Genomic DNA, 22,257 nt, shown 5'->3' on the forward strand with positions numbered 1-22,257 from the left:
AACACAAAAACACCATAAAACATTTTACATAACCCTACTTCCTTTTGGCCTTGTTTTCAGACAAATTATTTGAATTTGAATTATTTGAGCAATCTTAGTATACTGACAACAAGAATCAACACTATAAAATACATGTAATACAAAAATCTGATGAAAAACTAAATCTTTGTAAAAAATACAGTGTACCCTGTACAGAGCGACCTTCTGTAGGACAATAACCTTTAAACATTAGCAGTTAAAATACTTCCCAAAGTAAGACAATAGATTCAACCTCTCCAGAGCAACACCTCCCACCAACAATCAATCTCTTTGTTTTCAAAAGGGTGTTGCTCTATACAGGTTGTATTGCTACATCAAAATAAAAAATCTATATACATATATGGAAAATAGACTAGGCTACTTTGCGATCACATTCCATGACCACTAAAATACTCAATCATGATTAAGGCTCCCGCGTTTACAATTTTTTGTAAACGTTTACACGATTGCCAAGAACCCAAACGATACCGTTTAAACGGTGGTACCTCTATGTACTATACACACCATGTATTTGAGTCACCAAATGATGTTTTACTTTCTATTTTTAATACATGTACAAATAAAGAACGTGCAGTTCTCATCATGATTGAGTCAGCACACATGTTCTGCATTTTATCCCCATTTTTTACCAAAAATGTATTATGTCACAAGCAATTTTGCACAATCATGATAGATGGTTTCATAAGGAATGTTTATGTGAAATAGTATCAAAATTTGATTCAAATTTTTTCCAAGAAGATTTTAAGTTTTTCCAATATACAAGAGCTAGAACAGACAAAACACCCAAGTGGCCATGCTTCTTAAAGGACCAGTATCCCTCAGAAATGCTATCATTTCTATTTCACAAAAACTTTAATTTTGGTATCTTGTTACAATTTCCAAAAATACTCTTTTGCCATGTATGTTAACTATCATTGCTTCGTTGGCAATTGATATAATTATAGTGAAAAAGTATATTTTGTATGGAAGTCAAAATACTACTTTGTTTACATTTTGCTACCTTTGTGACATATTCAGCACTACTTTCTTCAGCTGTTAAACATCTAACATACTTTAAATCCATTATTAAACTTACTTTTGACTTTTCTAAAGAATTTGAAATATTCTGAGGCATAATGTTCCTTCAACAAATCAAAATTGTCTGAACAATCTTGGTAGTTGGACACTTGATAGAAGGATCATTATTGTGAATATTTAAAAAAAATAAAATTAACAACTTTTTTTGCAAGAATGCTTCCAAAGATTTCCCTACATGCATTATTTATATTTTACATTTTCACTAGAAATCTCAGAAAAATAACCAAAAAACTCCATTCTGAACGAGAAATAGTCCATATTTACATATATACAAACAAGATAACTTTTGTGAAAAAATGCTATGCCACTGCATTAATACAACACTAAATAGTAGGAACATAAGTAGATTGGTTTGTTTCTATATAATTGAACTTTGCCATAATGCAGCAGTGTCTAGTGAATTTCAAGGTCATATTTCAGTATGTCAAATGTAAAGACAATATGCAGATGTGTCTAATGTTCAGATACAAAGGCAATAGTATAACAATTGATTCAAAATAGATGTATTCATACGTGACATAAAATTTAGGTATTTACTGTATGACATAACTGTATTAAACTTTGAAATACAGTTACAGTTATTTCTCTTAAATACTATCTTTTCAATTAGGCATTACCTATTTCTGAAGAAAACAACAAAAAAAAACAAAAACAAAAAAACATTTATAACTTAAAATCAGCATTACATTTTTTACTTTTTCATGCTTTATATTTATGTTATGTGCAGAAGTTCTTTCCATTAACTTGAAATCAGTAGAAAATATTAAAGAAATACATATTAAACAGACTGATACATTTACTGTCACAGTTTGCTGATGAACAGCAAAATCTTTAAATGCCACTCTTGATGTTTTATCAGATGTGAATGATAATGTCCTTAAAATGTGCTCAAATCATTTTTATAAATATCTCTGTAAAGCAAACATCTCTCTTGCTAGAGGTCATGACTTTTAGACTAACTCCCAGCTAATGAATCTTTTTTTTTGGAAAAAAAATTGCATAACATATACACATGTGTAATAGACATTCCAATATGAGTTTTTTCCCTTTCATTATTCAACTATAATTTGAAGAAAAGCCATGACCTGGGGCCGGGCCAATTTTGATCCCAAATCTATAATTTGAATAATGTTAATAGAGAATCATGCTATATCTATGCTCTAGCCCTTGTAATTGGTAAGAAACAGATTTTTGAAATTTTTTACTATATACATATAAGGAAAACATGTTACCCTGGGGCAGAGCCAATTTTAACCCCATACCTAGTTTCAATTGCAACAAATGTTTCTAAATTCCATATCAAATACCCATTTTTATATCCAAATGTTAAGTTCTACTTAAGCATTAGCAAAGGGCGTGGACTGTAGCTTGCAATTACCACTGCCATTCATGAACAGGCTCAATCAAACCTAGTCTGCAACATTTTCAATTCAGATGTATATTTAATGACCTTTTAGGTTTCAAATAAAGAAAATTAGCATATATCTGTTGGTATTTTACATATATCTGTGGGTTTTTCACAAACAACTGTGGATATTTTACCTAAACCATAGATATTTTTTCACCAGTAAAGCTGAAAAAAATGCTGTAAGACCTATACTGTGTCAGTTTGACTTAAAATCCAACAAAAACAAAGTAAACTTAAGTCAGTTGATATTTTATCTAAAATCAGTAAATATTTTAACTAAAACAGTTTATAATCACCAATGGCAAATATCAATGTAAATCTTGATAAACTATTCTTTTTAAAAAAACACTCTACTGTTTGCAAAAAATGACTTTTTGTTGCATAGATGTGTCAATGTCCAACGCTTTACAATCTTGATGTGAACTTGTATGAGAGGGGATGTAACTCTTGTATGAGAGGGGAAGTAACTCTTTCAGAGGAAGTTTTCATAGAGAGGCTCGTCCCTGTCATCTTCATTCTCTAAACTATCTGACGTACTTATCTCATCGGGAAACTCCAGTCTCTCTGGCGGTTTGCCGCCTCCTATAAAACCTTTACCACCTCGCTGTTTTTCTACAATAAATAGATAAATAGATAGATACATAAAATCTGCATCAGAAATGAACTGGTGTTACACCCTATATAATTTATATGTATTATTGAAATGTTTGGGAATTTGGTCACTTTGGCAAGCAGCCTCTAATCAATGGGAGCAGTGGTCTTGTAATTAAAGCCTTTATCTACCTCTCTATCAAGGACTCGAAGGTTCAAGGCCATTCTGGGGTCAAAACAAATGTTTCCATATTAGACAACATTACTGGTTATATCAGGGAAACAAACTACAAAATAATACAAGTTGAAATAAAAATTTTCACAATCAAGCCTTATAAATATAGTTTAATTCCTGCAGATCTGTTTTCTGTTCTTTTCCATGAATGAAAATTAACATAAAGGGTGTAGCGAATTTGTTTGACAAACCTATAAAACCACAGACCAATGTTCAAAATAATGGATGTAGGAATGATGTAGAGTACCAGTATAGTAAATGGCACAGGGTTTAGCCACTAAGTTTAAACCGCCCTGGCATTGACCACTGACAAAACAAAATGTGAAACAGGTCCATGTAATGGCTAATTTAGAGTTAAAATTTACTTACTTTTCAGAACAAATGGTTGATCATCATCACAAACTTCAGAGTCAGAGGAACTGTCTACCAAATTCTCGAAATCAACAACCAAGTTTGGGGGCTGAAAAAATCATTAATAAATAAAAAAATTGATTTAAAGAAGAGATAATAAATAACTTGATAAAAAGTAAATAAATGAAATAAATAACTTGATAAAATTTGAAGATGAACATAAAGCCATATAACAAAGTTAAGTATGTATATATAAATTAATTCTCTATAATGATAAGAAATATATAAACACGTAGAACATGCAGTGGTTGCATTGTGAGACAAATATGGGGAATCCTCCTGATTCACAGATAATCTTTCTATACTATTTCTGGCACAAACGGGCACCTGAGTAGAATCACTGATGTTCTGCAAGCTAGCTGGACAGCTTCATCCAAAGACCCTGTAGGGATTCGAACCCACAGTGGTGAGGGGCAAGTGGTTTGAAGTCAGGGACTTTAACCACTCGCTCACCTATGCCCCATGAAATTACTTAGAGTGAGTTGCCAGCACAGGTTTCCAATGGCAACCATAAATAAACTTGTTAATTTATCGTACAACTGTTTTTATGCTGATTAAAAACACAATTCAGGACAAATATGGGTGTTCCGTCAATCTAACTAACTTTAAAAGATAACAAACCATTCATTATAAATTTCTTGACAAATGACCGACTACTAATCTCACATGAATCTGAGCCATAAGTGATTGACAAATGACCATTTGACTCAATCTCCACCATCAGTTGTCAAGGTGACACTAATATCACATCTATATAAACTTACCTTCACTTTGTCAAACAGAAGTCTGCTCCATTTTCCCTCTCTTAATTTCTTCATTGAGATTGCGACAACATTAGAACCCACTTCTACTGTACTCTTCTCAACTATTATATTGTCAAACAGTCTATACTTAAATGCGTAACATAGTCCATCCACAACAGCCCTGGAAACAACAACAACAACACATTATTACAGTTCAACCTCAACATAGTGGCCCTCTGTACAACAATCACCTCTTTACATCAACAGTATAAATTTTTTTCATAAATTAAGACTTCACAATAAATCTAATGTATGTAGTGTAATATTTCTCAGCATTAACCAACATTTCTGTCTACCAAAGGGTGTTGCTTTACACAGGTTATACTGTATCTTATGCTGTTACCTCACATCAAACTTAAAACCAAACTTTATTATTTCTGACATATACAAACTCAAAACCTACTTTCTCACTTTACCTCTCCACCTTTTAATGCCTTAATCATCATGTATTCTTGAAGTGTTTAAATTGAATTATAAATAGTCATCAAGTTAAATACAAACATAGAATGCAAATAAGACACAATAATGTCAATTATATATGTAAATGGACCTTTATTCATGAAAATGACGCACAGAGACACAGTTTATGTACCCATTCTTGCATGTTTCTTGCGTTATTGTACTTATAATTATCAATGCATTTTGGATTAAACTTTACCTGAATTTGACAGAGTGATCTGTAAATGATACGATGTCACGTGGGGTTCCCGATACATTACTAACTGTAACCTTAAGTATGACACGGAATGTATTCTGTGACCATTTCACTTCTGGCGGGACGCTGATATAGAAAAACATAACAATATCAACACCCGATATATCATTTTTTCATAAACTATTGCCAATAGCTCTACATAATGTATGCAACAGTCTTGTCTATGTCAACTGTAGACACAGGCCAGCCAACATATATTTGTTACTTTGTTTTTCCGTTTTACGCCAATTTTAACACATTTTTGGCCGTATCTCAAGAGTCCATCCAAGTAACAAGCTTTCCTGGTTAAATAACAAGTAATTACCAATTTCACTACTTATCCCATATGATTTCTGAATCAATAGCGAGAGATAAATGACTTTTAGTCTAAGGGTCCGAGATAAACTGTCGTAGAGAAATTTCACTTTGCCGGAGAATGGAACCAGCAACCCATTGGTTACAAATCTAATGCTCTTCCTATTGAACTATGTGGGCGGACATTTACACAGTCTGACAAGGCTCTATGCTGTAGGTGGCTACATTATAACTTTGGGACATTGTATTTCCTTCAAAAAACAAGTTCTTCTGAACATTAAGTAGGCCAAGTTTATTTTATAAAATTTGCTTTGCACAAAAAGGAAATTTTTCATTTTTAAACACTTAAATAAACAATACACAAAAATATGTCCAAAAATACCTGGAAAACAAAATTTTACTTATTTGACTGTTAAAAGACCTGGTATTAAATAACATTTGCAAGATATTAAAATGTCTTATTTATAAAGATCTGTAAGACTTTGTGGCAACTTTATAACAAGTTTCAAATTTCAACCTTTAATCTATGTTTATCAAACAAATAATTTGTTTATTTTTTTCTAACTTTGATTCCTCATTTGCTCCAGTTATGCATATCTTTGCCAATTCTACTGCAGTGTTGATCAATCATTCTTAAACAAATATATAAGTCTACAATCTTTTCTTGGAAAAATATTTCATATACAAATTAAACTGACCTATCAGAGACGAGGGTTTGGTTATCAGACCGGATTGCTGTACCACGTAAAGGTTCTGATGGAACTTTGATGACCAGTGATGTTAGAAGATCTTTACATAACTGCTTGGTTGTTGATTTCAATTCTAACTGTAATATTCTGCAAAACAAAATCACATATATTTAACATTGAAAAAGGTACATAAATGACAATATTACCAAAAAAAAAATCTTTGAAGATATACAAATCTTTACCAAAAATACCTAAATTCTAAACAATATAAAAAGCGTTTTGAAAAATATCTTAAATGATACACAACAGAAGGTATTTATTGGAATTTTCACCCGCTAAATACATTATTTATTAATACATTTTGTGTAACATTATGTCATACAACAATATTTGACTGACAGAAAAAAAGTTCCAGGCATAATTAAAGGCACGAATATATATATATCTCAAATGATCAACCATTAATTTTACTTTCATTGGGAAGGGCTTAATGTTATTGTAATAGGACTTGTTTCGCAACCCATTTGCTTTTGTTCTAGTGTTCTATTTTGTGTGTATACTTGCATGTATAAAGGTAATAAAATATGGTTAAACTAATTACTTTCACTCTTACCCTGCTGGAACCAAAAGTAAATTTAAGTTTTGAGATGACAATATGTGGCCAAGTGGTTAGAGATGCTAACTTGTAATCACTGGTCAATCATCCCTCTGGGTTTAAATCTTGCCACAGCCTTTGGCTTCTTTTGAGTGAGAATCTTACTTAAAGAGTTGTTGTTACTCTCTAATGCCCACTTGTGCCTTAAGAGCTTTTGAGACTTTCCTCCACAAGTATGGCTTGCAAGTTGTGATATGACTTTTTACAGGGTCATTGTTTACAAATAAAAGTACACCGTATTAGAAACAATTTTGTTACCTAGTAAGTATAGGAACCATCTGTTGTTCTAACAGGAATGTTTTATGTTTTCTCCTTGTTGAAGAGAAATAATCACACTGCTGTACGGAATACTGGATACACTGTAGTGAATATGTACTGAGTTAATAATTTATTATCGAGAAAACAATACAATATTAGAACTTTATTATGTAAATACATATCAAACTTCCAACAAGAGCTGTCGGTAGGACAGCAACGCTTGACTATTCTTAGTGCTCGATAGTAAAAAAAAATGCTTGATACAATTACCTCCTCCTGTTTACAGGTTGGGGTAATAATGGTGAACAAGTGTGCAAAGTTTCAAAGCCATATGTCAATGGACTTTGAAAATATTTGAACTATTACAAAAACTTTAACGTAAATTCTAAGTCGAAAAAGGGGCATAATTCTGTCAAAATGCTTGATACAGTTACCTCCTCCTGTTTACAGGTTGGGGTCATGATGGTGAACAAGTGTGCAAAGTTTCAAAGCCATATGTCAATGGACTTTGAAAATATTTGAACTATTACAAAAACTTTAACGTAAATTCTAAGTCAAAAAAGGGGCATAATTCTGTCAAATGCTTGATACAGTTACCTCCTCCTGTCTACAGGTTGGGGTCATGATGGTGAACAAGTGTGCCAAGTTTCAAAACATATGTCAATGGACTTTGAAAATATTTGAACTATTACAAAAACTTTAACATAAGTGGTTACGCCGACGCGGACACCAACGCCGACGCCGACGCTTGGGTGACTACAATAGCTCTACTTATTCTTATCGAATAGTCGAGCTAAAAATTAGGAAATTTACATGTACTTCCAAATATAATATATTGAATATTCATTAATAAGCAATAATTTCATTTTAGGCTAATATGATTACCAGATACAGTGAATCAACAGTGAGATATCAAGAATATCACTGGTAACAGTTTTGCTGTTGCTAAGCTCAAGTTTCATTGTGTTTCAAAAACTTCTTAATATACATAGAGAACATTACTGTAACATATTTTTTATCAACAAATAGAAAGGTATACATATGATAAAAATACTATAACCGAACATACCTTATCACAGTCAGTTTTACTGAGATTCTTCACTATAGCTTCTATCAGAGATTCTTTCTTCAAGTCCTCATGTCCGCTGGTAATGTAAATAATATAGAAAACACTATAACAAGAATGATAAAATATAATTGTTTTACATGAAATTTTGAGGATACATTAGTATCAACTTCGCAGTCAGTTCCGCAGATAGTGGCAAACATTGCCCAAGGACAATTTGATTCATAATATCATGTCCCCTCAACTGATAAAATGTAATGAAGTTGTAACCAGCTTATGGAGAAATATGCTCAAAGTAATACAGAATTGATAAGTACAACATCATTTTATGCTGTTGTCATTACATGTATATATTTAATGCGCAACAACATTTTTAACAATATATCACTATCAACAATATATCACTATTAACAAATAATCATTATCAATTATGTTCATCTATGAAAAAACTTTTTTTTTTTTTAAATTTTAATCTTATATTTATATAACTCTGTCACCAGTGAATTTTTAAATCATAACATGCAGCCATTGTCCAAATTCTCATAATGCTAAAACAAAACTGCAAAACATTTTCTGCAACTATAGAGCAAGGCCAGCAAAAAGTCTGAAGTTTTATCTGGCTAAATACTGTTGGCTGACCATTTCCCACCTTTGTCATACTCTTAAGTAAGAGTGACAATAGCCAGTACAAATTCAAAGTAAGTCTGTAACACCCTTAACATCTGCAAGGAAAGTTTTAATATTGGGATAGTGTTTTTTTGTTAGGTTTAATGTCCCATCAACAAAGTATGTGACTTTCCAGCTTTACTCCGGTGTTCTTCTGACAAAGTGAACCACCGACATTCCGTGAACAAGCTGGATAGTTTCTCACAAGTATATTCTGACAATGCTTGTGAGGAACATACAGCGGTTGAGAGGCTAGTGGTTTGAAACCACTTATGAAACCACTTAACCATGGTAACCCTATAGAAATCAACCCTAATGTTGCTTAATTTGTAAAATGGACTTCACTTGCTTTAAATTTTCAACTGTCAATTGTTGAGTATCAAAAAGTAAAGAGCCTTATCGGACTGACAAGTAGCAGACTGGCCTGGCTAAGCACTGGTGACCTTGACATATTATTATAGCCATCAGTATCAGAAAGAAATATAGCCCTTACCTGTCATGTTCAGCAAGAGTTGCTATCAATGTAAGAACACCTTCAGCTACATCATGTTCTGATGTGTGCAACAAACATTTCAACAATTTCTGACAAATTGACTTCTCCATTAGATTCTCATATACCCTGCAATTTAAACAAATTTTCTTGTATATTAAATATTTCCGAGATATTCTGTTGCCTTTTTAAGATATATTGGGTAAAACAAACATTTTTGATACATTTTTGCTGCATATAATAAACTTTTCTTTCAAATTTGTATGGAACATAAAATATGTTCATAATTCTTTTTTTTTGTTGTTGGGATTTACATTTTATATTATTGTCTGAGAATATGGACTATGCATGGCACCCTCAGAGGGACTTTTGTGTAACTACAAAGATTTTTAATCACACACACAGTGACTTTTCAGTTATACTGGTGAATGAATAACTCATTATTTCAGGCGGATGTGAGTAGAATCCCCAACCCTTCCATAAGCTAACTGGATGTATATTAATATATTTACCTTTCTGACCCTTTACAGAGAGCTGCAAGTCCCCTACATGCTGCACCTTGTACCTGAATCATACAATAAAACAATGTATTAAATGTCAAATTTTAGTATCTCGGCATAGCAACCCCCTTTAGGAGACAAAGTTCGGTTGTTGATGAGAGGTGTTGCTCTGGAGAGGTTGAATCTATTTTGAAGTTTTACTTTGGGAAAAATCAAATCAGTTGTTGTGAAGGTAGTTGCTCTTTGGAGGTTGCAATATAAGGTGAAAACAGCATCAGAATACAAGTTTAGAGAGTAAGAACAAGCACTATCCACCGAACAACTATTCTTCAAACAATCTAGCTAAATAACAAAATGACAAGAAGCGCCGCAATGCGACGAAAACCAGGTTTTCAACGACCAAGTTTTGATGTGACAGCAATCAATAGGTCAAGGTGCACTGAAGTTATTGAGTAGATACTGAATATTCTATTGTAAGCAAATTACCTTGACCTTGCTCCCAGATATCTAAGTGGCAATCCGAAGCTGCCACTCAGCAAGTTCGGTGACAAAAGGTCAAAGCAAACTCAAGTTATAACATGAAAACTAAATGCATTAACCTTGATCACAGACACCTGGGTAGCAATCCCAAGCTGCCTCTTGATATAAGCTACCCATTCATCAAGTTTGGCGTCAATAGGCCAAAGCAAACTCAAGTTATTGAACAGAAACTGAATTTCTATTTTTAGTAACAGTGACCTTGACCTAGATCACAGACACCTGGGTAGCAATCCAAAGTTGCCTCTTGATATAAGCTATCCATACACCAAGTTTGGAGTCAATACGCCAAGGAAAAATAAAGTTATTGTGCGGAAAATGAATTTCTATTTTTAGTAACAGTGACCTTGACCTTGATCACAGACACCTGGGTAGCAATCCCAAGCTGCTTCTTGATATAAGCTATCCATACACCAAGTTTGGTGTTAATAGGCCCTAGCAAACTCAAGTTATTGAGCGGAAACTGAATTTCTATTTTTAGTAACAGTGACCTTGATCACAGACACCTAGGTAGCAATCCAAAGCTGCCGCTTGATATAAGCTATCCATACACCAAGTTTGGAGTCAATACGCCAAAGCAAACTCAAGTTATTGAGCAGAAACTGAATTTCTATTTTGAGTAACAGTGACCTTGACCTAGATCACAGACACCTGGGTAGCAATCCCAAGCTGCTTCTTGATATAAGCTATCCATACACCAAGTTTGGTGTCAATAGGCCAAAGCAAACTCAAGTTATTGAGCAGAAACTGAATTTCTATTTTTAGTAACAGTGACCTTGACCTAGATCACAGACACCTGGGTAGCAATCCCAAGCTGCCTCTTAATATAAGCTATCCATATACCAAGTTTGGTGTCAATAGTCCAAAGCAAACTCAAGTTATTGAGCAGAAACTGAATTTCTATTTTTAGTAACAGTGACCTTGACCTAGATCACAGACACCTGGGTAGCAATCCCAAGCTGCCTCTTGATATTACCTATCCATACACCAAGTTTGGTGTCAATAGGCCAAAGCAAACTCAAGTTATTGAGCAGAAACTGAATTTCTATTTTTAGTAACAGTGACCTTGACCTTGATCGGTAGCAATCCCAAGCTGCCTCTTGATATAAGCTATCCATACACCAAGTTTGGTGTGAATAGGCCAAAGCAAACTCAAGTTATTGAGCGGAAACTGAATTACTATTTTTAGTAACAGTGACCTTGACCTTGATCAAAGACACCTGGGTAGCAATCCAAAGCTGCCTCTTGATATAAGCTACCTACACACCAAGTTTGGTGTCAATAGGCAAAAACAAACTAAAGTTATTGAGCGGAAACCAAAAGTTGACGCCCGCCGACTTTGGCATTACAATAAAATTAAAAATTTACATACCAGTTCAGACTCTGTGGATGTTAACAGCTCGAACAACACTTGTAAGTTCTCCTTCAACATAAAGTAAGTCTTCAGTCTGATAAAAAAAAAAATCATTTACATATATAAGTATATACCTATTAAAATAGTCACAAAATCAACAATCGAGTTCATATTTATTTTTTCTAAATCAATGAAAAAGGAGAGAAAATACATTTAGGAAACAAAAAGAGAATGCAGAGTAAATGCTTGTCTACTACTTTTGAAAAAAAAATGAGTTAAAAAGGGACATAACTCCAAAACTAAAGCTTTCAGAATTATGCCCCTTGTCCAACAACTGCATCTATTAATGATTAGCAAGTATTCCAAGTTTCATATTGATACCTTTAAAACTGTTTGAGAAATGGGCTACATGAACGTTTTTGCACAACAACAATGACAGCACAGTGATCATAATGGCTCAACTTTTTTTTCATACAAAACAGACAAGCTAAGTATAGTCAAATTAATATCAAATGTTTAATGAAGACATCTTATAACTTAAAGCACCAATACCACATCCTACCTTCTTCAACTTGGGATGACAAAACCTGAAGTTAACACTGAATAGCAAAGGTATGCAATTAAACCTAAAAATATCAATCAATGGTGTAGGTAAAAAATTCAGTTACCTGGATGAAATATCTGAAATCTGGGCAATAAAATCTGCAGCCTGTTGTTGATATGTACAGTTGGAATTCTGTAGATAGAAAAAAAATCAAGATTCAAATTATTGAAAACTACGTAGTCTATAATTTGCATTTGCTACATTTTATCAACTGAAAATATTTCAACACATTGGAAATCTCATTTAATTATATTAAAGAAACAGAATCAACAAGTTTGATAACTATCAACTTTAAAATAGTTTTGTTCCCTTAATTCAAATTTTTCAACTGTATTTAATGCATGATTATATTTCATATAGATTTTAATCACACATACCGGTATATACATATCTACCTGTTGTTAATCATGAATATACAAGAGCTGTTAATAGGACATGCTTAACTATTTTGTGCTTGATAGTAAAAAAGGACCATAACTCTTTCAACATCAATGTAAGAGTTGTTGGTCTTGGATAATGACCTCCTATTATGCTCTCAAATAAGTGTGTAAAGTTTCAACCCATTCCATTCAATAGTAATGGAGACAGCGCATCAGTTTAAACTTAGAAACATTAAAGAAACAAATTTTACCATTTCAAGACATCTGATGATACATGGGACACATTTGACATCTATCAACTCATCACATACCCTAATATATAAACATAAGAATTAAAATTTTCATACCAGAAAATATATCTATTGTAGTCTATACATGGTACACATTATATGTCATACAACACTACTGCAAGCGGCATATTTTTAGCATTGATGATGGAAAATAACCTCAGGTGTCCCTCCATGCATTATTTCAGGCACGAGGTAAAACCACCAACAATCCTTAAACTGGCTGGCTCCTTTTTCATATGAAAATAAACAAAGCCCTAATCAGGATTTGAAGCCAGTGATGATAAGGAAGTGATTCAATGCCAGTGACATAACCACTCAGCCAAAGAGGCCATTTTGACACGATACCATTCCTGACTTCTTACACTATGTCAAATGTTTCAATTTATGCAGACTAGTTTTGGAACAGGCTAGTAAACATAGTATATTAACATGTTTTTTTTATCTTCCCTTTAGATTGGGTGTAATTTGGACGCAAAGACTTAAGAACATAATTTCATAACCAACATACTAGATAAGGTAGCCAATGTTTCTTAGATTTAACATTCATATTAAATATTACAAACATATAACTTACATTTCACTATGCTGAGCGAAGCATAATATACACTGTAGTATATCACCATGACAAGTCTCCCATTTGATACGACCCAGTAACTTTACCAGACTTGAAATACACTTTACAACAGAAACAGAACTTGTGGTGCTGTAATGATATAAACAACATATTATATGATATAGACGTTAGTTAATATCATGTCCCAAGATATCTTTATTAAATACATTAATTCTAAAAAGTTTCAGAGGTGGTCATTTTCTTATTTTTTTGTGAAGTCCCTGTAATTATTATCAATTGCCAATTGACTATTGGTTTATTCATTGATACAAAAATTGACTTTAGAACTATAGAAGTCTGTCAATATATAACTCTAGGGCCATGATGGCCCTAGATCGCTCACCTGACTTATCAAACTCATCCAAACAATTACATAGACAAGCATTCTGACCAAGTCTCATGACAGGTGAGTCAAAAATGTGACCACTACAGTGTTAACAAGGATTATCCATATTTGAGCAGTGCGACCTAGTTTTTTACCCAGGTGACACATATTCAAACTTGACCTAGAAATCATCAAAACAAACTTTCAGACCAATTTCCAGGATACTTGGATCAAAGCAGTAGCAACTAGAGTGTTAACAAGATTTTTCTATTTTTAGCTGAGGTGACCTAGTTTCACATGCGATTTCGAACTCATCCAAGCAATTACCTAGACAAGCATCCTGACCAGGTTTGATGATAATTGAGTCAAAAATGTGACCACTAGAATGTTAACAAGGTTTTTCCATATTTTGGCAGTGTGACCTAGTTTTTCATCCAAGATGACCCATGTTCGATTTTGACTTAGAAATCATCAAAACAAACTTTCAGACCAATTAACAGAATATTTAACACAGTAGCCACTAGAGTGTTAACAAGATTTTTCTATTTTTAGCTCCTGTGACCCAGTTTTTCATCTAAAAAGGACCCCCGAGTTTCAAAATGATATCAAAAATTAAAATACGGAGAGAAAACCCAGCAAATTCCCTAATAGTGACACATATAAAGAGACACATATATAAAATTCTAAAATTGGCTAAATGCCATTACCTGTTCAATGATGATGAAACAATTCCGCATATTTCCTTACAGGTCTTCTTAGCCAGTTCTTCATTCTAGAATATATTTGACACATTATGTTTACATGTATAATACAAGTACATACCTGACATATGTCATAGCACATAGAAATAAATGTTGTGTGACAAACAAATATAAGATACAATACCAAACTTTGACTTTTTTTTCTGACCTCGACACTTTAACAAAGGCATAGACAAAACCCCAAATTACATCAAGAAAATTAATAAATAATCTTTGACCTTGAAGTAAAACCTTAGAACTACTGACTATACATGTATATACAATGTAAATCTATAAATTTGCTCTAAATACTAAATACATTGTATAATGTAACAATCATTCAGAAGTTAAAAAACAAGACATTTCAAATAATTAGCAACATGCAAATTTATCTATTTTAACTTACTGTTTCCCAGTAGAGAGAGCAGCACAAGTCTGGTATTTTCTCAAGCAGGGAACCATACATCTTCATCCTCAGTCTTGATGGTTTAGGAAACAGTGGCTGAAATTATACCAGATACATTAACGTCGTAGAGTGTTAGATAAAAACTTGCATGTAAAACCAGTCTATACAGTTTAGTCAGACTGGCCCTTCTTTGTGCTGAATTTTAATATTTTGATAAAACTCGGCTAACAAGGCCATTTGGCACAATAACATGAGTTTTCCCTATCTAATCCCAGGGTACAAACAAACTTTAACCAATATAACTTCATGGCACACTTTTTATTAAGATATTTACCAAGTTGTAACAGTAAGTTTGTTTGTTCCATATGGCTAGATGGGAAAATCACATTTGCCAAGTTACACAGTGTCTTTATTAAAATTTCATTACATATATTCTGGAAGAGAAGAGTTAAACTTACATTTAGTAAGCTACTTTTACCATTCTCAATTGTAAACTTCTTTTCTATCTAAAACTGACTTGATGTAATACTGTGTAAGTCACAGACAGTAGACACAAATTGAAAAAGTTAATGGGAGCAAATTGAGAAATTCCTGTCAATATTTTTCTTAAATAATAAGATTTTAACTTACTTCCATTTCACTGCCCTCATCTAAAACAGCAAGCTGTTGCCATGACAACTCCTGGGCAATATTTAGGTCACATGACCTTGACACTGTTCCTAGCTCTATCACAAACTTGTTTCGTCCTGCGTATCTGGCTGGTTCCTTTCCCTTTACAACAGCATTCAGTACACGAAGGTCAAAGTTCACATAATGGGTCAGGTCCCATAACACATTACCAACAGTTTCCGACCATTCTTCATCTAAAATAGATGTATTAATAGTTAAGAGGCATTTAAAATCACTGGCCATTTCTGTGTCAACTTTTACTGGCACTCTGCCATACATCACTTCAATATGCATACTACAACCACAAGGCAATCTCTTCCTGTTAAACAGAACTTACTGAATCTATTTAAAGAACTTTTTTTGCTTGATTCAGCCATCTACTGTACATATATTAACTGACAGATGTATTTAGTACTATTCAATTATTTTCAGAAAACACAAAATTTCACATTATTTATGTCAATAAGAAATCAAAAATGAAAGAGCAAGAACAATAAATGTACAACCGATTGAACTGAAAACAGGACAATGGTCGCATAAACTTTTAAATAGAAGTTAACACTTGAAATATGGTCAAAGTCATATATAACTAGACTAGAAGAAATAATTCGTTATCAATTAAGTACTACACAACCAGATGCTCTATGATCAACAACTCTAATGCTGTAATGTTTGAATAAATCAAACCACTTACCTACAGGTTTGATACCATACAGTTTACATTCTATAGCTTGTAGCGGTAGTTCATAAAATTTATCCACCGGTAATTCCCGCACCTTATCTTTCGGTACAATGTCACTGTCACCGTAATCAGCGAAGAATACCTTGAACTGATTGGCCTCAACCTCAAGGATTTGTCCACGATACCATCTGAAAATTTAAATCTAACCATGCTAAATTTGTGAAATAGACTATTCCTGTTTTGAAAATGGACCTATCCACTGCCAATATGGAGGGTTTTGTTTATACAGTTATCAACATGTTATAGAAAAAAAACAAGCAATTATCATAGTATTACAAGCAATAAGTTTCCCTGCCTAGAAAAGAAATTATGTTTATATAACAGATTATCAAAAGATCCAATTTCCTCAGGATGAATATGTATAAAAAAGTTAAAGAATGAGTGAGAGAAATTCAAAGTTTGAGGAGGAGAAAATTCTGGAAATATGGACGCTAGAATAATAACCCTTGTCATATTATTATCATGTGGGTGTTTGAAGTAAATGCTCTAAGAAATGAGGTTTAAGTAAAAAATAATAATTTGTAGTTCAAGGGGGACATAATTCTTGAAATAGTTAAGCTAGAGTATTGAACCTTTTCCCAAATGACTTGAGTGTTAATAAGACACATATATATAAAATTTGAAGTAGATACAATACAATATAAAGAAAAAAAAGTCATCATTTTGTTCATGAAAATTCTATGTTCATGGGGGGGGTAATTCTGATAACTTTTGTGCTAGAGATGTAAACCTTGTCACATATGATGTGGTTGATGATCAGAAACATATATTTGAAGTTTGAAGTAAATACCTTAAAAAATAAAGAACTTATAGTGAAAAAGTGTTAAAACTTGAACCATAAACTTGACAAGGTTGTTGACGCTTGGTGAAATATACTGCCTATAGTAAAGATTAAAACAAGAGCTGTCACAGGAGACAGCGAAGCTCGACTAATAAAATACTGGACACAGTAAGGAGGACAAAACTATGAAAGAAAAATCAATTATGTTTTGTTTGTTTTGGGTTTTACGTCACATCGACACAGTATAGGTCATATCGCGACGTTCCAGCTTTACTGGTGGAGGAAGACCTCAGGTGCCCTTCCGTGCATTATTTCAGGCACGAACGGGCACCTGAGTAGAACCACCGACGTTCCGTAAAAATCAATTATGTATAATTATGTATTAAGTTATAGAAAAAAAATAACATTTGTTAACATTAATTCCAAGATCAAGGGGAATAATTCTAGAAATAGTCATGCTAGAGTTATGGACCTTGTCACACAACATTTGTGTAATGATAAGAAATATATATTTGAAGTTTGAAGTAGATACCTTAAAAAGTAAAGAAGTTATTATATTTCTTAAAGAAAATCCTAAGTTCAAGGACAGATAAATCTGTAAATATTGCTTCAAGAGTTATGAACATTGTCACATAAAATGTAATTGATGATAAGGAATAAGTATTTGAAGTTTGAGGTAGATACCTTTAAAAATAAAAAAGTTATAATAAAAAATAACATTCTATAACATCTAGTAGAAAAATCTAAGTTTATGGAGAGATAATTCTTGCAATATTGGTGCTAGAGTTATGAACCATGTCACATAAGATGTGGATGATGATAACGTAAATATATTTGAAGTAGGAAGTTGATCCCTTTAGAAATAAATAAGTAACAGTAAAAAACAAGCAATTATCATAGTATTGCAAGCAATCCATAAGTCCCCTACCGGTTAGAACCCCATCAACATTCTGAAGGGCATTGGCCATTCACTTATGTTTCAATTTTTCTCTATTTTAAGTAAACTTGTTGGAAAAGTTCTTTAAAAGTGATCACAGGAAACAGTTTTTATGAACAGACAGACAGACGGACTGAAGGACACTCTAAAGTTAATATTTGAAACATCCCTGTTACCAAAATATAACATTTTAAAAGCAAAATTCTTAAATAGGAGATAACTCTTGACTTAAAGATGCAATTTCATAAAATTTTCAGCCCTTTTTGACTTATCACAAATATTGTTATATTTCCCATGTTTTAAGCCTATTTGTTGCCAAGGCAACTGATATTTTTTCAAAAAAGGAAGAACAGATAAGACATGCATAATATCAAGACTGCTATCTACCCATATGTCAAGTTTCATAAAAATATTTCCAGTACTTTTTGAGTTATCACTGGATTCAGTTTATGTGTAAAATTTGCCATATTTTCAGTATATGTGTTGCCATAGCAACCAGAATTTTCAACAGAGGAAGAACATAAAAAGACGTGCATAATCTCAAGACTGCCATCTACCCATATGTCAAGTTTCATAAAAATATTTCCAGTACTTTTTGCTTTATCACGGGATCCAGTTTATGTGTAAAATTTGCCATATTTTCAGCCTATTTGTTGCCATAGCAACCAGAATTTTCAACATAGGAAGAAAAGAAAAAGACATGCATAATTTCCAGACTACCATCTACCCATATGTCAAGTTTCATAAAAATATTTCCAGTACTTTTTGCGTTATCACTGGATCCAGTTTATGTGTAAAATTTGCCATATTTTAGCCTATTTGTTGCCATAGCAACCGGAATTTTCAACATAGGAAGAAAAGAAAAAGACGTGCATAATTTCAAGACTGCCATCTACCCATATGTCAAGTTTCATAAAAATATTTCCAGTACTTTTTGCGTTATCACTGGATCCAGTTTATGTGTAAAATTTGCCATATTTTTAGCCTATTTGTTGCCATAGCAACCAGAATTTTCAACATAGGAAGAAAAGAAAAAGACGTGCATAATCTCCATACTGTCATCTATCCATATACCAAGTTTCATAAAACTATTTTCAGTACTTTTCAAGTTATCGCGGGATCCAGTTTTGTGGACGGACGGACTGACAGACGGACGGACGGACAGACGGACGGACAGACGGACGGAGGGTAAACCTAAAGTCCCCTCCGGTAAACCGGTAGGGGACTAATAATATTTTTTATGGAAAATTCTAAGTTCAAAGGGAGATAAATCTAAAAATATTGGTGCTAGAGTTATGAACCTTGTCACATAAGATGGGGATGATGATAACGTAAATATATTTGAAGTATGAGGTTGATCCCTTAAGAAATAAAGAAGAAACAGTAAGAAATAGTATTTTTTGAGGAAAATTCTAAGTTCAAGGGGAGATAAATCTGAAAATATTGGTGCTAGAGTTATGAACTTCGTCACATAAAATGGGGATGATGATAAGGTACATATATTTGAAGTATGAGGTTGATCCCTTAAGAAATAAAGAAGTAACAGTAAAAAATAGTATTTTTTAAGGAAAATTCTAAGTTAAGGGGAGATAAATCTGAAAATATTGGTGCTAGAGTTATGAACCTTGTCACATAAGATGTGGTTGATGATAAGGAACATATATTTGAAGTTTGAAGTTGATACCTTAAGAAATGACAAAGTTATAGTGAAAAATATTTTACTGTACCAAAACTTTAATCTAAAATCTGGACGCGGACGCCGACGCCGGGGCGAGTAGGACAGCTCTCCATATACTTCGTATAGTCGAGCTAATGATGTGTATAATCTCCATACTGCCATCTATCCATATTTTAAGTTCAATGAAAATGTTTTCACTACTTTTAAGTAATCACAAATATTGTTATATTTGCCGTGTTTTAAGCGTATTTGTAGCCATAGCAACCAAATTTCAAGTTTCATAAAAATATTTCCAGCACTTTTTCCAGTTTATGTGTTTTCAGTCTATATGTTGCCATATTTACCAGTTTTCAACATAGGAAAAGAAAAAGACGTGCATAAATACCAAACCGCAGGCAAATCTAAAATCCCCTCCGGTTAAACCAGTAGGGGACTAATAAGAGCTTGTCACAAAACAGCAGCCACCTACAAGTATAATATTGTCTGATCCCCAACCCTCTACATAATTATGGAAAATGATTTTAAAGAATTTGTCTAAGATTTTTTTTGAGTTGGCAGAACAAGAACTGCCACTATCATGGCGTGAATACCCCCGCATAAAGGTCCCTGTGACCTTGACCTTTGACCTCAAAATCAATACGGATCATTTACTAATCATGACTAACCTCCATGCCAAATATGAAGACTGTGGGTCAAAGGAATCTTAAGTTATTGGGCGGACAAGCTTTTTGAAGGCAAGGCCCCTGTGACCTTGACCTTTGACCTGGTGACCTCAAAATCAATAGGGGTCAACTACTAATCATGACTTACCTCCATGCCAAATATGAAGACTGTGGGTCAAAGGAATCTTAAGTTATTGGGCGGACAAGCTTTTTGAAGGCAAGGCCCCTGTTGCCTTGACCTTTGGCCTGGTGACCTCAAAATCGATAGGGGTCATCTACTAATCATGACTAACCTCCATGCCAAATATGAAGACTGTGGGTCATAGGAATCTTGAGTTATTGGGCGGACAAGCTTTTTGAAGTCAAGGTCCCTGTGACCTTGACCTTTGACCCGGTGACCTCAAAATCGATAGGGGTCATCTGCTAATCACGACTAACCTCCATGCCAAATATGAAGACTGTGGGTCATAGTAATCTTAAGTTATTGGGCGGAAAAGCTTTTTGATGTCAAGGCCCCTGCGACTTTGACCTGGTGACCTCAAAATCAAAAGGGGTCATCTACTTATCATGACTAACCTCCATGCCAAATATGAAGACTGTGGGTTAAAGGAATCTTAAGTTATTGGGCGGACAAGCTTTTTGAAGTCAAGGCCCCTGTGACCTTTGACCTGGTGACCTCAAAATCAATAGGGGTCATCTACTAATCACGACTAACCTCCATGCCAAATATGAAGACTGTCGGTCAAAGGAATCTTTAGTTATTGGGCGGACAAGAAAAAACCGCCGGACGCCGGACGGCCGGATGGACAATCTGATTCCAGTATACCCCCCTTACAACTTTGTTGTGCGGGGGTATAACTAGGAAGAATTCATGCCCCTGTGTAATTTTAAGAAAATTTACATTAATTTGGAAATAATAATAATAATAATATTTTAACAGGATCTCACTTTTGCATCCATTTTCATGGTTAATACTATATCAATCCTGCTATCATAGCAACCACATTTCTTGAACAAATTATAGTAAGTACAATATCTCAATACAGTCCCCTATAATACAAGGACCAAATTTCATCAACTTAACTTTTGTACTGTTTGAGCTACAACAGGAGCCAGATTTGTTCTGTTGTTTTTTGGTGTGTATAACCTCTATATCATCACCTTATTGCAGAAACGACTTAACTCCTTATATAATTTAACATAAATTAACCAGTTACTGCACTAAGGTGACGATATTGTCCTTTATATAAGTACCAAGTATTTTGGGGGTTTTATACTTTTTTGTGTTATGGCAAGACCCACATTTACTACCGCTATGTAATGCTAAAACATTTTTTGTTGATCTGGAAGAGCAACAATGAGACCAGTTGAGCAAACCAATGGGCTGTTAACTGTATCTGTAAGCATTCCCTTACACAAATAACTTACATGTCAACCTACCATTTAAACAGATGTAATAAATCTGAAATTCTTTATACACTTATATCAAAATATGATGATGTAAAATTTTATTAAGATGTAAAATTTTATTAAGTAATCCAAATCACAATAGAAGAGTGCAAAGAAGAGTTTTAATGACAGACAAACACATTTTACGTCACTGTGCTATGAAAAGCATACCTGTGAGATTTCTATGCTGTTA

General features: G+C 33.5%; 1 protein-coding gene across 1 annotated transcript in view; it reads right to left on the reverse strand.

Annotated features, from left to right (window-relative positions):
• Positions 1 to 4,468: 4,468 nt before the first annotated feature.
• Positions 4,469 to 22,257, reverse strand: part of LOC132738910 (uncharacterized) — a 69,366-nt gene continuing 51,577 nt past the window's right edge. Inside the window, exons 33-47 of the mRNA XM_060726522.1 lie at positions 16,510 to 16,685; positions 15,777 to 16,009; positions 15,147 to 15,242; positions 14,708 to 14,772; positions 13,637 to 13,765; positions 13,024 to 13,084; positions 12,457 to 12,524; positions 11,807 to 11,882; positions 9,910 to 9,962; positions 9,401 to 9,526; positions 8,245 to 8,320; positions 7,176 to 7,276; positions 6,272 to 6,409; positions 5,223 to 5,345; positions 4,469 to 4,685 (exon numbers count right to left, since the gene is read on the reverse strand). Coding sequence (XP_060582505.1) covers positions 4,469 to 4,685; positions 5,223 to 5,345; positions 6,272 to 6,409; positions 7,176 to 7,276; positions 8,245 to 8,320; positions 9,401 to 9,526; positions 9,910 to 9,962; positions 11,807 to 11,882; positions 12,457 to 12,524; positions 13,024 to 13,084; positions 13,637 to 13,765; positions 14,708 to 14,772; positions 15,147 to 15,242; positions 15,777 to 16,009; positions 16,510 to 16,685 — 1,738 coding nt within the window. The remainder of the gene's footprint in view (positions 4,686 to 5,222; positions 5,346 to 6,271; positions 6,410 to 7,175; positions 7,277 to 8,244; positions 8,321 to 9,400; positions 9,527 to 9,909; positions 9,963 to 11,806; positions 11,883 to 12,456; positions 12,525 to 13,023; positions 13,085 to 13,636; positions 13,766 to 14,707; positions 14,773 to 15,146; positions 15,243 to 15,776; positions 16,010 to 16,509; positions 16,686 to 22,257) is intronic.

The sequence above is a fragment of the Ruditapes philippinarum genome, unplaced genomic scaffold (genome assembly GCF_026571515.1).
Source record: "Ruditapes philippinarum isolate M1 unplaced genomic scaffold, ASM2657151v2 ctg1785_1_1_1_1, whole genome shotgun sequence".
In the NCBI taxonomy this organism is placed as follows: domain Eukaryota; kingdom Metazoa; phylum Mollusca; class Bivalvia; order Venerida; family Veneridae; genus Ruditapes; species Ruditapes philippinarum.